This window comes from Bubalus bubalis, chromosome 15 (genome assembly GCF_019923935.1).
Source record: "Bubalus bubalis isolate 160015118507 breed Murrah chromosome 15, NDDB_SH_1, whole genome shotgun sequence".
NCBI lineage: Eukaryota > Metazoa > Chordata > Mammalia > Artiodactyla > Bovidae > Bubalus > Bubalus bubalis.
This window is the reverse complement of record NC_059171.1, coordinates 62,636,690-62,654,461: the sequence shown is the minus strand read 5'-3', so window position 1 is coordinate 62,654,461 and position 17,772 is coordinate 62,636,690. Positions and strand designations below refer to the sequence as shown.

The 17,772-nt window shown below is 45.2% G+C and overlaps 1 protein-coding gene across 5 annotated transcripts in view; it reads right to left on the bottom strand.

Annotated features, from left to right (window-relative positions):
• PRKDC (protein kinase, DNA-activated, catalytic subunit) overlaps positions 1 to 17,662 on the bottom strand; it is a 125,179-nt gene extending 107,517 nt beyond the window's left edge. For all 5 annotated transcript variants that reach the window (XM_025265432.3, XM_044928776.2, XM_044928778.2 and 2 more), the window contains exons 1-15: positions 17,369 to 17,662; positions 15,679 to 15,755; positions 15,482 to 15,574; positions 15,078 to 15,152; positions 14,100 to 14,208; positions 13,491 to 13,603; positions 13,301 to 13,400; positions 6,149 to 6,204; positions 6,033 to 6,063; positions 5,425 to 5,582; positions 3,879 to 4,025; positions 2,462 to 2,626; positions 1,872 to 2,040; positions 1,460 to 1,509; positions 544 to 669 (exon numbers count right to left, since the gene is read on the bottom strand). In XM_025265432.3, the coding sequence (XP_025121217.3) occupies positions 544 to 669; positions 1,460 to 1,509; positions 1,872 to 2,040; positions 2,462 to 2,626; positions 3,879 to 4,025; positions 5,425 to 5,582; positions 6,033 to 6,063; positions 6,149 to 6,204; positions 13,301 to 13,400; positions 13,491 to 13,603; positions 14,100 to 14,208; positions 15,078 to 15,152; positions 15,482 to 15,574; positions 15,679 to 15,755; positions 17,369 to 17,522 (1,623 nt within the window). In that variant the 5' untranslated portion in view covers positions 17,523 to 17,662. The remainder of the gene's footprint in view (positions 1 to 543; positions 670 to 1,459; positions 1,510 to 1,871; positions 2,041 to 2,461; positions 2,627 to 3,878; positions 4,026 to 5,424; positions 5,583 to 6,032; positions 6,064 to 6,148; positions 6,205 to 13,300; positions 13,401 to 13,490; positions 13,604 to 14,099; positions 14,209 to 15,077; positions 15,153 to 15,481; positions 15,575 to 15,678; positions 15,756 to 17,368) is intronic.
• Between the last annotated feature and the right edge of the window lie 110 nt (positions 17,663 to 17,772).

The window sequence follows — 17,772 nt, the reverse complement described above, 5'->3', positions numbered from 1 at the left end:
CCTTAATAAGAAAAATTCCTGAGGTTGTCCACAGGACAGGAACCATCTACTGACAAAAACCGCTTTTCCTAGGATACCCATGCTCTGTCGGAGACTGTGTGAAATGGTGACCAACCTGGCTTGGAGCAGATACTGCAGAAACACCTGCCAGCAACACAGGAAGCAGGAGGGGTGGTTCCAATGGTGACAGAACTGTGCACCCGTCTCCATCCTATCACGTCACCCTTAAGGAATACAGAGCACAGCTCTCCCACCATGATAACGCTGCCACATTTCTGATACCTTGTACGCAGTTTCTTAAGCTAAAATGAGGACTTGGCTACAACTACTCATTAGTTTCAAATGAGTTCTATGACTTTGCTCCCCTAATTTGATTTTTTTCAAGTCTCACTTTATCCTTATTTATATTACTTGAAGTACTTTAAAAAAAAAAAAAAAGACTGAAAGTAAAACACGCTTCTGAAATAATTAAGTCTCCAGTGTGAACTATGGAAACTGTAGGGGAGCCAAAGTGCTTCCGTGGCTTTAAGCTGCAGTGTTTACCATCGTCTGGTCACAGCTCAGCAGGCTCCTGAACAGGTCCACATAGTCTCTGCAGGTGGGCACTCTCCACTTGCCGGTCCTGGCTACCCCCAATGCTCCAGGGTCCTCAGACTCGGGCTCGGCTCCCTGGCGGGAAAACAGACAGACAGCCACGCTGAGGAGGGACGGACAACAGCGGCACCACTGTGCCTCCCGATGTGCATTCTTGGAGCTAAGGGAGTCCCCGGCTGAAGAATGCAGCTTGGTTGAGGAAGACAGCACGTTATGAAAGCACAATCAAAAAGCTGGGAAAAAGTCACCATTCTCTAGGACCAAAATAATGATGCACGAACTAAGCTTCAAAACAATACCCAATAATTCACCTCCTCACACAGATCTCTCATCTCATCCTATTTTCTCTAACTGAAGTAAACTTAAGACAAGCCTCCCATTATATACTAAGTATTTTGTCCTAGAGTTTCAAGGGGAAAATATCCTTTTGTAAAAATGTAGGTACAGTAATAAGGTTGTGTTTAAGGATGTTTCACACCCAGAAGTTTATTTATCTGAAAAAATAGTTAGGTATTACATCCTACACTTATCAAAATCTAAGGCACTGCTAATAACAGAAAGGCCATTTTTTTTTCCCCAAAAAAGAATTACCAATCATTGCAAGTAATTTACACATTTGTCTGCAATTTCAAACACCTGAATGTAATATTAACATTGCATTTGGGAAAGCAGCTATCACCTACTATAGAAAGTAATGGTAATTCTTTTAAGTGACAACCATCCTATTGGACAACTTCATTTAAAAAAATCTTTCAGGCAATCAAAAAGGCCCCTTTTGTATATTTACAGACTAAATGTTCCAGCAACATCTCTAACTTGCAAGGTGACAAAAGACTAATTTTCAAAGCATATATTCAGAATTTACCTTTTGAAGGATCACTGGCTTAGAACATATTCTGATTAAACTTTGATGCACTAAAAAAAGAAAAGAAAAACAAAAATGAAAAATTACACTGAAAAATACTAAACTCTCAACAAACTGACAGCCATTTGAATATACAGTACCTCTTGGTTTTTTCTCTAAGTTTGCTAACACCTTTAATTTTTTTTCTTTTCTTTCATGTTTAATTTCAAATTTTAGACTATTAAGATTCAAAAGGAAAAGATGAAGAAATTCAAAAAACTAGAGAAAAAAAAGATTTTGGTTCACCAAAATATTAGCAGTTCTAAAAGAGGCATCAAAAGACAAAAAAGAATTTGGCAATTGGATGTTCTTTATCTCAAACAACACGGTAAGATTCTTCATGCATCATCTCAGGAGTAAACTCCAAACTCACCCATAGCACCAATGCAGCTCCAGAGGATGGGCCCCTTCTCCGCCAGGGCCAGGAACAAGCGCACGATGGCCCTGCAGCACACCAGCTGCATCTTGGGGCTGTACTGGGGGAAACTATCCATCTGAATGACCACGAGGTGTTCCAGGACCGGTGAGTGCACCTCAGGAACCTGCAGGGATGAGAGCACATGCGGGTCGGGGCTGCGGCAACAGGCACAGCAGACACAGGGGGGCGGACCCATGAAGAAGCGGCTTGTTACCTAGGGGACTAACTTCTCGCTGGGACCGCCTGAACAGAGTGAAGTAAAACTGTCTGCATGACATGTTAGCTATGATTCTATCTCAAGCAGCAATCCTAATCTTTTAGAAATATGAAAAGAGTAACAGATAGCTTTTCTGCTTTGGAAACAAATCATCAAGTTTCATGACAAAAACTATACCAAAAAACTGTACAAGGTACTAGCTAAAGAGGTCACCTTGGGTCATACTGGTGCCTGAACTGACTGTATGTAACTCCCATTGCATCAAACCAGCGGAAGACCTGGGCTAAACTCGCCAAGCCCATGTTCGGCAGGCCACCCCCTCACTCACGACGTCGAGGTGCAGCAGGACGCTGGCCACAGACTGCAGGAAGCTGGGCAGCTGGTACACGTGGTCCTCGGCAGCGTCCGCCTCCGTGAGGAACAGCTGCCGGCACCGCTGGATGAGCTCCACGAACATCAAGTCCACATCTCGGGCATTCACCGCCTTGCACGGCTGGAGGGAGGCAAAACCAGTCTCCATCAGCCTTATCCACCTCAGGGTGATGGCACCTAAGGTGTCTCATTAGGCCATGTTATTATAACTGAATGTTAACAAGCTTCTCAGTGGAGAAGAAATACAGATATAGAATGCACTGTACGTCGGAAAGATGCTTTCCGAAAAACCTGTAAATACATTCTAAACAGTTACTAACACACAAAACACCTACTGACTGTCACCTGTGTTTCTGGCAGGGGCAGACGGCAGACAATTGGGTGCCGTCCCTGCAGAGGCCTGACGCCCAGAGGAGGGACAGGCCCAATCCCCCCACCGCACAGCAGCGCTACCCACAGCCACACCCTCCTAACTCAGAGACAGTCCAGCTGCACATTTCCCAAAGGCTCCTCAGATGTCGGCCCCAGTCCCGCCTTCTCACAGGCCTGGACCAGTGCCTGATCCGCGTCCTCTCCCTTGTTCCACCATACTCTGTCTACACCAGCTCATTACAGTGAACAGGTGCCCGCTGCCAGACCTCAGCGTCTAAGGATACAAAGTCCGTGCTCTCGGTCACCTCTGAGCCTCCTCACACACATTTCCTCTGCCCTAAGTTCGTATAAACAAGCCACGGAAACATGTGGAGATGAAGACTTTAAGGGGAAAGGAGTGTTGGGAAGACACAAATGAGGAGGCATCAAGATGGAGGAGTGAGCAGAGGGCTGGAAGAGACTCTCCATCCCAAAAAAAGGGGAGTAGCCCTGATGGGGATCTATACAGAGAAATAGCAGGAGACGTAATCCGCCAGTGGGAGCCATAGACCCCTCCAGGAGGATACAGCCATGCCGACTCCCAGCATCTCCAGCAGACCTCACCCGGGCTCAGGGGCTCATGCCAGAGTGAGCTGAGGGGCTCATCAGTGATGGGTGGCCAGGCATGGCCAGGAGAACATGGTGTTCCTCGTCTCCAGGCTGCAGCCATGTCTCGGTTCTGTCTATTGCTGGCTGAACCCTTACACGAGTCCTCTAACTCCTCTGGCCTCAGTTTCCTCATCTGTAAAGTGGAATAATATTCCTAAAAGCTTATAGGAGAGTTATGAATATTTGAGATAATACACAGGAAGCACTGAAAAAACACATTAACAACAAAACAAATAAGAACAATATTTTCAAAAGTGTGAGACGCTATTCAAAATTTACTAAAGTGATATATATCAAAATATACTATAGTTTCATTCAAATAAAACTAAAAGGGGTCAATAAGTGAGACATACCCCTGCAAAGAGCCCATATCCGCGGATGGCAATGGACAGGTCCTTGCTGTTGGCGTCCACGTTCCTGATGATGCTGTAGAACTGCTCCATGAAGAAGCGCAGTGGGCCCCTGTGTGCCTCAGCATCGTGTGCCACCAACAAGGAAACCTGCATCACACAACGTTCACTTTAGAGGCATCCATCCAAATGTGAAAAGGCTGGAACGGCCGAATGGGACATCAGTGTGCTACTACAGGTCCACAACAGCTATTACTTGTAAAGAACCATCTGTTCAATCCACTTAGTCTCCATCAGGTTCAGAAAAGGCACTTCCTTAAGTAAGCCTTTATTACACGTGATGCATTCTTCCTAGAGAAAGGGACTGAGAGAGAAACCAGGTAGACGCAGGAAGACATATGCACAAAACACAGGCTCTGGACTAAAGCTCCCTGATGAAGCAGAAAGCTTCCTTAGACTCATCTTTGACTCAAGGTGACACAGAGCTGGGCAGGCCCAGCAGCTGGCGAGCTCAGAGTCACCCACAGACAGGACCCCCCAGGAGGGAACACAGAGAGGATTCAAAACAAACCACCAGGGGAAAAAAAAAAAGGTGTCTCATTTCTCAAAACAATAAGCTACAATAATTACGTGAGCCAAAGCAAGTACTCTGAGAAGCAAGCAGATGACGATCCACCATACACGGTGACACCTGCCAGAACTCGAGACCAGCAAGGGCATCAGGAAGCTCTCGCAACCTGCCCACGACTGTCTAAGACAAGGATGGGAAGAAGCCAGACAATCGCCAAAGGGAGAAAGAAGACATCCACATTGTCGACCTGCAGCCCGCACCGACCCGTACGAAGGCCTCAGGTCTCAGCACCCGGAGACGGCAGGCCACCTGCAGGCTCCCTGCACCCATACCCAACCTAGATGGAAACACCCTGGGGCAGGAGGGGCAGGAGGGCTCGCCTCGGCCGAGAAGCCACAGAGATACAAGCATCCAGTCTAACAGGACAGCAGACCCCGCCAACCTCCCCCTCCCCTCCCTCCTCCCACCCTGACCCAGCCACCGCCTCCAGGGAGCCCTAACCTCCAGCCCTCCCTCACCCATTCCTATTCCCATCCTGACCCAGGCGCCACCCCTAGGGAGCCCTGACCGCCAACCTTCCCTCCATCCCACCTCCTCACTCTCTTGTCTGGCCTTGGCTCTGAGAACCTGATCAGACTTGATGTCTTTCAAGTTTTTTTTCTTCCAAACCTGCTGCCACTCCCGTGGCGGAGGGATAACCAACTTCTCTTTAAGTACTGCTGCTGCTAAATCACTTCAGTCATGTCCGACTCTGTGCGACCCCAGAGACGGCAGCCTACCAGGCTCCCCCGTCCCTGGGATTCTCCAGGCAAGAACACTGGAGTGGGTTGCCATTTCCTTCTCCAATGCATGAAAGTGAAAAGTCAAAGTGAAGTCGCTCGGTACTACAGAAGCTAATGGACCAACTTGTATTTTTTCAAATGTTCATGCACAAGACTGGAATTTATGTCTTTGCATAGAAAGAGTTTTACATAGTACCTGTTTCAGAAAAGACTCCAGGGCTGAGTGTGCAGCTTTCTTCAATTCCACATTCATGTGGCTGCACCACTTTGACAGGACTTCAAATAAAGAAGCGTAGTTGTCCAGAAGGCAGGTGCTAAACTGAGATGCGTGCAGGGTGAATAAGGACAGGCCAGCTGCAAACACAGAACACACCATATTTAAAACAGGATGACAAAGGGCAAGACAAAGAACTTAGGAAGCTTCAGGCACACATCAAACCAAAACCGTGCTCACGAAGCCCTCGAATCCTGACTTCAGGGGCCCAGGGTCCCCTCACACCTAATGCCTCCATCCTCCATTTGAATCAAGAGGCCCACAATCTGGCCAGTGACCCCCAAAACAAAGGTCAGAAGTAGGATCAGGGTTTATTTAAATAAAGACAGAGTCAAAAGATCTGGATTGCTCTAAAGTAATTTCTTCTGAAATGGTACAATCTTAGTGTGACGATCTCGAACAGCACCAAGAGCTGCCATCAGTGACCACGTAGGAGCATCACAGGGGTCACAGTACCACCTTCACTCACAGTTTAAGCAAACGCTCACTCAGACACCAACCTAATAACCTCCTTAAATGCAGAATCTTACCCAGAGGCACGGCGTATCTCTTCAGATCAATCTATTAAAAAAAAAAAAAAAACCTACCATCAATGTTTGACAATCACAAGGCTCAGTTGTGAAAGAATTAGAATACTAAATCCTACCTGAGGACGGATTGCCTTTAATGCAAAATCAAAAATCTCTCTTGAAGTCTGGGGATCTGAGGAAAGACAGAAAGCAGCCGCTGTCACAGATCACAAGGTGTGTCTGGCAGAGCTCATGAGACTCATGACCCACCGCTCTGCTGGAGACAGTAGGAGCTCTTCCTCCATTAATGAACGTGCTAGTACCCAGTACTACTGCCTGGAGTCACATAATCACAATGTGACCAGAACCTGAATTTTAGCCTCAGACCAAGGCTGCAGTCCCAGTCCTGCGTGCACTGGTTACATTAGTTTCCCATCACCACTGTAATCAATTATCACCAACTTTGTGCCTTAAAACAGCACAAACCCACTACCACCCAGCTCTGGAGGTGAGCAATCTGGAACCATCATCACAGACACAAGCAGAAAACCCCGAGAATGACCTGAAGACAGCAGGACAGACCTTCCACAACTGGAGACAGAAGGAGCGGCCCCTGGAGGGGGCCGGTGCTGTCAGCCCCATCCCCAGCACTGCGACCCCAGGGTCTGGACTCCACCTCAGCCCCCCAGCTGGAGACCCTGCACCCAGAAGACAAGGTGCAGGGTCTGACTCTCCGTCTAAGCCAGCAGCACCACCCACCCCACCCAATTTAATCTGCAGGCCCGACACAGCTGGTGTTCCTCCAAGCTGCTCCCCCACCAGCCCTTTATGTGGGCCCTTGGCCAGCACCAGGACCCCTCCAAAGTGACCCCTGCCGTACCAACACCTCAGCCAACACCAGCATCCCCCAAAGTGGCTCCCTCCCCCAGGCTGCCCCCACATGCCAGAGCACCAGCCACAGCGGTAACCAGGCCTTAGAAACCGCAGCACAGTGGCCCCCAGGAGGCCAGGTTGGCCCACCCACCACAGGGGACGCTCCTGGAGCGCCCGGCTCCAGGACAGTCCAGGGGAGGGGGAGAGCTACACTCCTGGACCCCACAGGACACCTTCTACACAAAGACCAAGAAACGTAACTGAGCTACCAAACACAAACAAAGAGAGAGTTAGGCAGGACGAGGGGCCAAAGGTCATGTTACAACAAAGACTACGACAAAATCTCAAAAAAAGAACTGAGTAAAACAGAGGTAAGTAACGTCCCAGAAAAAAATTTCAAAGTAATGGTCATAAAAATGCTCAATGAACTCGGGAGAAGAATAAAAGAACACAGTAAGAACTTCAACAAAGAACTAAAAATCATATTACCATCTCAATAGATTAAGAAAAAAGTTTCTGACAAAACTGACACCCATTTATGATAACAACTTTTAATGAAGTGGGTACAAAAGGAATGTACTTCAACATAGTAAAGGTCATACATGCCAAACCCAGGGCCAACGTCATACTCAATGGTGAGAAGCTGAAAGCACTTCTTCCAAGATCAGGAACAACACAAGGATGACCACTCTCATTACTTTTATTCAACATAGTATTGGAAGTCCTAGTGAGAGCAATCAGACAAGAAATAAAAGGGATCTAAAGTGGAAAGGAAGAAGTAAAACTGTCATTATTTGCAGATGACACACTATATACAGAAAATCCTAAAGACTGCACCAAAAAACAATTAGAATAAATGAATTCAGTAAAGGTGCAGAGTATAAAATTAATATACAGAAATCTATAGTGTTCCTATACATTAATAGTAAACTATCATAAAGAAAAATTGAACAATCCCTATTCATGCTACTGCTGCTACTGCTAAGTCACTTCAGTCGTGTCCGACTCTGTGCGACCCCACAGACGGCAGCCCACCAGGCTCCCCCGTCCCTGGGATTCTCCAGGCAAGAACACTGGAGTGGGTTGCCATTTCCTTCTCCAATGCATGAAAGTGAAAAATGAAAGTGAAGTTCAGTCATGTCCAACTCCCAGCGACCCCATGGACCGCAAGCCCACCAGGCCCCTCCATCCATGGGATTTTCCAGGCAAGAGTACTGGAGTGGGGTGCCATTAGCTGCATCTAAAAGAATAAAATACTTTGGAATAAATTAAACCAAGAAGGTAAAAGATCTATACCCTGAAGACTCGAAGACATTAATGAAAGAAACTGAAGACAATACATAATATACATACAAAAATACATACAAATATACATACATATATGCATACATACAAAAATACATACAAATATACATACATATATGCATATATACAATATACACACGTATATTGTGCTCACAGGTAGAACTAATTTTGATAAAATGTCCACACTCCTCAAAGCAGTTGACAAATTTAATGCAATCCCTATCAAAGTATCCATGGCATTTTTCACAGAACTGTAACAGTTAAGCAAAATATTTGAATGGAAACACAAACGACTCTAAATAGTCAAAACAGTCCTGAGAAAGAAAAGCAAAGCTGGAGGCATCGTGTGCCCTGATTTCAAACTACACTACAGTAATCAAACCGTTATGGTTCTGGCACAAAAAAACAGAAACATAGATCAAAGAAACAGAATAGGAAGCCCAGAAAAAAACCCACACACATATGGTTAATTAATGTATGACAAGGAGGCAAGAATATACAATGGAGAAAAGATAGCCTCTTCATCAAATAGTGGTGGGAACACTGGACAGCTACATGCAAAAGAATGAAACCTGACCCTTTTCTTACACCACATACAAAAATAAACTCAATGGATTAAAGACCTAAACCTATAATCTGAAACCACAAAACTCCTAGAAGAAGCATACATGGCACTCTTTGACATCAGTCTTAGTACTTTTTTTGATCTGTTACCTCATGCATGTGTATGTGTGTGTTCAGTCATGTCTGACTCTTCTGCAATCCCATGACCTATAGCCTACCAGGCTCCTCTGTCCATGGGATTACCCAGGCAAGAACACTGGAGTGGGTTGCCATTTCTACTCCAGGGGATCCTCTTGACCCAGGGATCAGATCTGCATCTCTTACATTTCCTACACGGGCAGGCAAGTTCTTTACCGCTGGTGCCACCTGGAGTTACCTCACTAGAGGATGACAAAAGCAGAAACATGCAGGACTACATCAAGCTAAAAGGCTTCTGCATGGCAAAGAAAACCGCCAACAAAACAGAAAAGCAGCCTGCTGAATGAGAGAAGATATTTGTAAATGATAGGTCTAATAAGGGGTTAACATCCAAAGAACAACTAAACTTAACAACTCAATACAAAAAAAAAAACCAACTCAGTAAAAAAAAAAAAATGAGCAGACTGTGACAATACAGAGATGCAGGATGGGGTGAGAAGTGGGAAGTAAGTTCAAGGAGGAGAAGATGTATGTACACAGATGGCTGATGCATGCTGATATTTGGCAGAAACCGACACAATACTGTAAAGCAATAATCTTCCAATTAAACACAAATACATTTAAAACAGAAAAAATATAAAAATAAAAAATGAGAAGAGGATCTGAATAGACATTTTTCCAAAAACACACAGATGGCCAACAGGCACAAGATGCTCAACATCACTAACCAGGGGAATGCAAATCAAAACCACAGTATCTCACCTCACACTTGTCAGAATGGCTGCCATCAAAGAGACAACAAATAAAGAGTGTTGATGAGGAGGTGGAGAAAAGGGAACCTCATGCACCGCTGATGGGAATGAAAACTGGTGCAGCCACTGCGGAAAACTGAGTGAAGTTTCCTCAAAAAACTACAGTTACCACATGATCCAGCATTCTACTTCTGGGTACTTATCCAAAGAAAACGGAAACAGTAATTAGAAAAGATATACACACTCCAGTATTCATAACAGCATTTTTACAATGGCCAAAACATGGAAGCAACCTTTAAGTGCCCATAGACAGAAGAATGGATCAAGAAAATGTGGTGAATGTGCAGGTATATGTATTTGTAGGAATACTATTCAGCTGCAAGGAATGAAGTCTTGTCATCTGCTGCTACGCAGATGGACCTAGAGGGCACTATGCTAAGTGAAGCAGAGTCACGGAAAGACACGTTACACGTGATCTCACCTAAAAGTGGAACCTAAAAGAACAAAGAAACACAGAAAAACAGAAACAGATATGGAGAGCAAACTGCTTGTTGCCAGAGGGAAGCGTGCGAGACACAGGTGAAGATGCGGACGTGACACACAGCTTGGGGAGCACGGTCAGCACTGTCACAACTCTGGTGACGGACACTGTGCGACTTGTCGTGGCCACTTCCTAAGGTGTTCATCGTCAGATCACTATGTACACCTGAAGTAACACAATACTGGACTGCAACTACGCTTCAGTTAAAAAATAAAATAGGCAATTTCCTGGCTTACAACTTGGTGCGTTCACCGACAGGGTCTAAGTTCAATTCCTGGTCAGGGAACTAAGATCCCACAAGCTGCAAAGGACGGCCAGAAATATAAATGAATAAACCATTAAAATAACACAAGGCAAGGAGTCACCTGGGTGTGCTCCTCTCTAGAGGCTTGAGGGCTGCCTTCAGTTTCTAGAAGCTGCTCGCCCTCCTTGCCTTGGGGCCCAGCTCCATCCTCACAGCCAGCTTCTCCCGTCACAGCACCCTGACCCTGACCCTCGTCCACAGTCAAGTGTCCCTGTGATCACACTGGGTTCACCTGGACAGCCTCGTCTCAACGTCCCATCCACAAATGATTCCCCTCTGCCTTAGACCTGACAGTCGAGGGATCAGCATGGCACATCTCTGGAAGCCATTATTCTGTCCACCTCAGTCCAGTGTTCTAATCCAGGAAACAAACATTATCACCTGCTTTAGTGAATTGTTACAGGAATTTCCCTTGCAACATGAACACGATAATCCTTAGCACATGGTTAATGAGCAATAAGTACTATTAATTTTCTTGTTTACCGAATGTCAATTAACACGCCAAGCAAAGACAAACAGAAATAAGCAACGTCACCTGCCACCGAGGTCAAGTGACAAAATAGACAGTCTAGGAGATGAAAAACATGTGGCAGAAAGTGCTGTAACAGAGAGGACTACAGAAGCCCAAGGAAGCAGCTCACACAAGGAAGCACAGAGGCTTCAGAAAACAGGAGATCCCTGAGCAGGAAGCTGAGAGGGCGGGATGCTCCACGGACAGGGAGCCGGAGAGAGGAGACCAAGAAGGGGAAGCAGGAGCAGCTGGGCCAGTTTCCCTACTCAGGGGCAGCAAAGACTGGGAACACCCGGTGGAAACGGTAGAAACTGCTGCTTCCTCAGGGTGAAATGATCAGATCTGGAAATTTCTTAAGTTGCAATTCAATAAAAGCAAACACATGCAGGAGGTAGAAAAATCTGGCAATTATCTGAACAAAAATGGTAAGGAACAGCAAACAAGTTCTTCTTTTAAAGAATTTTCTGGGATTAAAAAAGTTTTATTTGTCCTTTAAAAACAAATGAATTCATTATAATGCTCTCATAGCTAGATTATCCTCTAAGCTTAAATTTGAGATACTATAGAAGAACACTACTGACAGTTACAAAGAAAATTGTATTAAACAGAGTTTAAAACCAACAGGCAAAGATCTGCAGCACAAGAATTACAAAATGCTAATGAAAGAAATCAAAGAGGACCCAACTCAACTAAATGAAGAGGTGCACTGTGCTCATGGGCTGGAAAACTCAACATGGTTAAGGCATCAACTCTCCTCCAACTGATCCACAGGTTTAGCACAAAGACCACAAATATCCAAAAAAGACTTCATCGACATAGACCAATTCGTTCTAAGATTTACATGGAAAGGCACAGACCTTATAATACCCAAATGATTTTTGAAGAATAAAGTGTGAGAACTATATTGGACATTTAAAGCTTACTATATAATTATATCATAAAGACAGTGTGGTGTGGGCAGGGGAACAGAGAACCAGGATCCACCCCCACAAGTGATGAGCCAATCAGCTAATGCCCAACTGGCTTTCTAAAAAGACACAACGATTCAGTGATTTGGTGGTGATTTCATGGATGTAGCACGAAAATCACAAGCAACCAAAGAAAAAATAAACTGAACTTCATCAAAATGAAGAACTTTTGCACATCAAATGGCACAATCAACAGAGTGAAAAGACAACCCATGGAATGGGAGAAAATATTTGCAAATTATGATCCCATAAGGAAATGATATGCAGAATACATAAATAACTCATACAACTAACAAAATGTCAAATGACCTGATTTTTCAAATGGGCAGAGAACATGAATAGACATTTCAACCAAGACGACACCCAAGTGGGCAAGAGGCACTTGTGAATACACTCAACACCAAGAGCCATCGGGGAGATGCAGTGAGAAACCACCTCACACTCACTAGGAAGGCTACGTCATACAACAGGAAGCAAGTACTCTGAGGACGTGAAGAGACTGCCCTGATGGTGGGAACGGGAATTACTGCAGCCCCTGGAAACTACAGAACCACCATGTGGGCCGGCAAGCCCACTTCTGGGGATGCTCTAAGGGAACACGGGGACTCCAGGTGTCCGCACACCCATTTCCAGCACCATCGTTCACAACAGTCAAAGAAGCAGAAGCAACCCAAGTACTCACTGATGGCCCAATAGACATACGTGTACTGTATTCATACAGCAGGATTCTGTTACAACAGGGGTGAACCTTGAAGACCTTGCTGCTAAGCTGCTAAGTCACTTCAGTCGTGTCCGACTCTGTGGGACCCCGTAGACGGCAGCCCAGCAGGCTCCGCAGTCCCTGGGATTCTCATGCACAGTGAAATAAGGCAGCCACAGAGTTACCTGCTATGAGTCTATTTACATAAACGTGAAAGGACAAAGCTCAAGATGGGAGACTGAGCAGTGGCTGTGGAAGGGGAGGAGGAGGGGGGATGTGGCTACAGAAGGAGGAGGGAGACTGCTCCCGCAGCAGGCTGCCAGGGCCTCAACTGTCATGGGCACACACTAGACCACATTTGATAAAGCGGCACAGAACTAAATTCAACACCCAAGTGGGTGCATGGGAAGCAACTGGAACCGAGCAAGACCCAAAGGTTCATCAGGCAGCATTACGTCATGACAGGAATCACCGGGAGGTGCCAGATGAAGGACACACGTGGATCTCTGCATTGCCTCTCACGACTCCATGTGAATCCACAACTGGTATAAAATTTAAAAATCACACAGGAATTCATCAGACTAGTAGTAGTTCTTCAATAAAGAAAGAAACTCAAGTGCCATCAAGCGATACCTTCCTCCATGGACTTGGTGAAGTTACACATCAGTGACGCCAGTCCCTTCAGACACCCCGCCAGCACTGCAAGTTTGGGTTCTCTCACTGTCGATGTCATCTGAAAGGAGAGTTTAACAAGGTACCATGAAAAGAGAATAGCCCACCAGATACAAGGAAGCAGAAAAGAAGATCATAAAGTTTATCATACCTGGGTCTTAAGTTCACCCAGAAAAGCCCGGAAGAGTTTATCCGAATTGTTTATCATCTCGCTAGGATGAACTTCACCTAATACTCCTAGGAGCTCATATATTTTTTCTAAAACTGAAAAATAAATTTTAGACAAATTAAGGCCTAAAATTAAATACATTAAGCAAAAATCCACAAATAAAAGGAGAGGATTTTACTTCAAAATAATTTAACAATCCTGAATCTTTCCTGATATGTTTTATGTGAATGTATTATTATAAGCTAAATTACATTTGACGTGTGAGTTCTCTATTTGAAGAAATCATTTTGTATAGATTAAAATTTTTATAAGCAGATTTAACACACTACTTCTGTTTCCATTTTGGTTTCTTTTCAGCAAAAAGAATTCATCTGTATTAAATGGGGAGGAAATCCAAAAAAGAGAACTAATTCATTTTTTTGTGCAGTAGAAACTAACACAATGTCGTAAAGCAACAATGCTCCAATAAAAGTTTTTAAAAAAGTTCATCTGTAAAATATAAATACCTTGGCAGAAAAAAATCCAAGTTTTACACTAAAAACTTGTTAAATTTGTTAAAACATTTTAAAGACACCTTTAAATACATCTTACCTGTATCTGGTATTTTTGCTTTCAATGCAAGTTCTCCATAGAATTTGGTAAATAACTCTCCAACTCTTAATTCATCCATGAGTCTAGAACTCCTCAAAGTCTGAAGTAACTAAGAGAACATGAGTTAGCAGAGTCTAGGAGGAGGCAATGGAAGGCTTCCATCTATTGCACCTGTTCGCACACAGCAATGTTCCACAGCCATGCTCTCCAGGCACTCACACTCGGCATCAAGCTAGGTTATGGGGGATGAGGGGCTGAGGTGGGTGGTGGAGAAACAGGGGAGACCAAGTGGAAAGGGATGTAGACTTAATTTCACCTTCCCAAGAAAATTATCCAATGACTAGAGCCATTTTCTCAGAGGCACTTAAGGACCAATAAGACCCAGAGAAATTCTACAACAGAGATGCAAAAAAAAGATATGCATCTGAGCAGAGATCCACGTGAGAGCGAGCCCAACGACCACACACACACAACACAAAGACCCTTCGCAGTGCGAGTGTAAGGTTTCAAGAAAACATTCAAGGACAAAACGAGGTGCATCTGGGCAAGTCTCAGCAGCGTTAGGTTTTCAGAGTAAGGGCTTCCCTTAAAGCTCAGTTGGTAAAGAATCCGCCTGCAATGCGGGAGACCTGGGTTTGATCCCTGGGTTGGGAAGATCACCTGGAGAAGGGAAAGACTACCCACTCCAGTATTCTGGCCTGGAGAATTCCATAGACTATAGTCTATCGGTTGCAGAGTCCGACACGACTGAGCGACTTTCCCTTTGCACTTCTTGCCCCTCATAGCCCAGATTCTTCCTCTGCTCCCCAGAGCTGTGTGAGGGCAGAACACCGAGGTGCTGCTGGGTGATGGCTGGAAACGGGCACCTTCTCACACCAATGGGAGTCCTCAGCATCTCTCACCCACAACTCTCATTTTCAGTTCAAGTTATATGTGCACCACAAACTACATGCACTTAGAAATATTTTTTTTAATTACCTTAATAAGAAGTTCTAGGGCTGGAATTCTACATTTAGCAGCTTTATCTTTTGTGTAAACACTGGTACAAATATTCTAGGATTTAAAAAGAGACATCAAAATCATCAATAAGATCTTACTTCTTATAACTAAGACTTAATAGCTAAATCTACACCTGGGAGAAGAAATACCAATACTTGACATACTACACTTTAATAGTTTTCTACAAGGGCCTAAGCTCGTTAAATTTTTTAAAAATTAGCCACTTAATTTCTAATACAATCAAGCAAAAATAAGTAAACTCCCCAACAAGAAAGGCAGAAATAAAATTAAGCTTAACCATGTTATGATGTAAGTTACCATGTAACTTTCCATGTAAGTTAAGAAATGCTGATATATAAAGAGGTAAGTTTTTTCCTTCTTACCTTAATATCTAGAGAATAAGGTGTGATCTTCTGGCCAATTTTTTCTAAGAAAACACATAAAAACTTTAGAGCTTCTTCTCTACAATCACGAAACTATAATAAAAGAAATAAACATTACGGAAACCTGGGCTAAAAAAAAGTCACCTCAACATGAAGAGACATACACTAGAAGAGCAAAATGAAAATGGTCAACTTACTTCATCAATGCTAAGTGATTTCCGAACAAATACAAGCAAACCAAAATCTTTGGAAAAAACTAAGGAAGTGTGTAATGCTGGGGAAAAAAAAAACAAAAACAAAAAACAAGTAAGCGAGCTGCCAAGGTTCTCCATAAATACACACTAAAGGTGATGCTTGTTTCTCAATTCAGCCTCATAAGTGACAAAGGAAAACGGGAAACTCTAGACAATGTTCCACAGTGATAAGGTCAGAATAATGGCCCCAGAGGCCAGAACCCTGATGCCTAGCGTCACACTTGTGAATGTGCTAACTTTACACAGCAAATGAAAATTAGGTTGCAAATGGAATTAAGGCTGCCAATCATCTGACTTTAAACTGGGGAGTGCCCTGGGTCATCAGGGCTTCCCTGTGGCTCAGCTGGTCAACAATCTGCCTGCAATGCAGGAGACCTGGGTTCCATCCGCAGGTTGGGAAGATCCCCTGGAGAAGGGAAAGGCTATCCATTCCAGTATTCTGGCCTGGAGAATTCCATAGACTGTATAGCCCACGGAGTCTCAAGGAGTCGGTTACAACTGGGAAACCTTCACTTCACTTCTAGGTTATCAAGGGGGCCCAATGCAGTCACAAGGGCCCTCACAAGTGGGAAATGGGAAGGCAGGCAAGCAGGACAGGTTCCAGGCGTCTTAACCCTCTGCTGCTGGCTTTGAGGAAGTGGGGAGAGGGACAGCGTGATCCAAGAAATGCAGGTGTCTTCTGGAAACAAGAAATGCCAGAAGAAAGAAGGAACCTCAGTGCTACAACTGCATAGAACTGAATTCTGCTAACAACCTGAATGAAAAGGAAATTAACTCTCCCCCAGGGGCTTCAAAAAAGGAGTGGCCCCGCCTGCTGCCTTGGTTTTAGCTTGATGAGATCCCTGCAGGCTTCCAACCACAGACGGGTAACCGACAAACCTGTGCTGTTGTAAACACTAAGTTTGTGGTGTGTTTCAGGACCAATAGGAGATTAGTACACAGCCCTACAATCCCTCAAGTGAAAGGACACATTCTGGATAGAGTGAACCTCGAACTGCTTTACGACAAGGTTACTAAAGGAACAAAACTGAAGCATTTACACAGTGATGCTGTCCTCATGAACACACCCTGGCAGTCTGTAGGTACTACTCAGCAATCTCTTTAAGGCTTTATTTCTCTTCTTTATTAACAATGACGTTTTCGGAAGAAAATCTCATCCTCTAATTAAGACTCTGCATGTTTGGGTTTTTAAAAGGGAGTGTAACCGAAGTTTTCACACAATGACACATTAAAAATGCTAAGAGGCACTTCAGCTGCAAAGGGTCAAGTTCTTACCCAGGCATAAGTCAAGAGTTAAAAGCATGACTTTTTTCTCAAAAGGAACAGCAAAACTGGGGTTTGGAAAAGGTGCTGGTGGGTTGATGCGACAATGAGGTGGAAGAACATAAAACTTCCCTCTCATCGTCGCTCCCCACAGTGGTTAGCAGTGATGCCAAATTCAGAGCATTTCCACCACCTCAGGCTTTGAAATACCTTTCCTCTGGCGTTAAGAACAGAGGAAGTTGACAAACAGTTTTACCCAGATCACAAATTCCCACGGGCCCGTTCAAGCACCACCGTTCAAGCCGGGTGCCCACTCGGACTCGAGCGGGCTGCCGGGCACCGGCCGTCCGGAGCCCGGAGCCATACCCACCCAGCAGCGCGGGGCCAGAGCTCAGCACGCACTCCTGCCCCAGGCCCCGCAGCAGCTGACCACTGGCCACCGCCGCGCCGCAGCGATCGGCAGCGGACAGGGACTCCTGTAGCTGCAGTAGGGAGCCCCGCACGCCGGACCCCGAGTCGGCCATATCCTCCAGCAGCGAACACCACTCTTCCTGCCGGGACCGGAAGTGCCGCTGGGCGGGAAGGGGCGGGAAAGGGCGGGGATGGGCGGATTTTCCGGCGCGTGCGCACAGCTGCCTGGGCTCGAACCTGCCCCTAGGACTGGGGGGCGAGGTGCTGGGCCGAGTGGGGCCTTAGTGGGGAGGGGGATCCATGATCCCTGAGCACACCCAGCTTGGGCCCTGTAGTGCTCCGGACGCGGATGCGGGCGAGGGG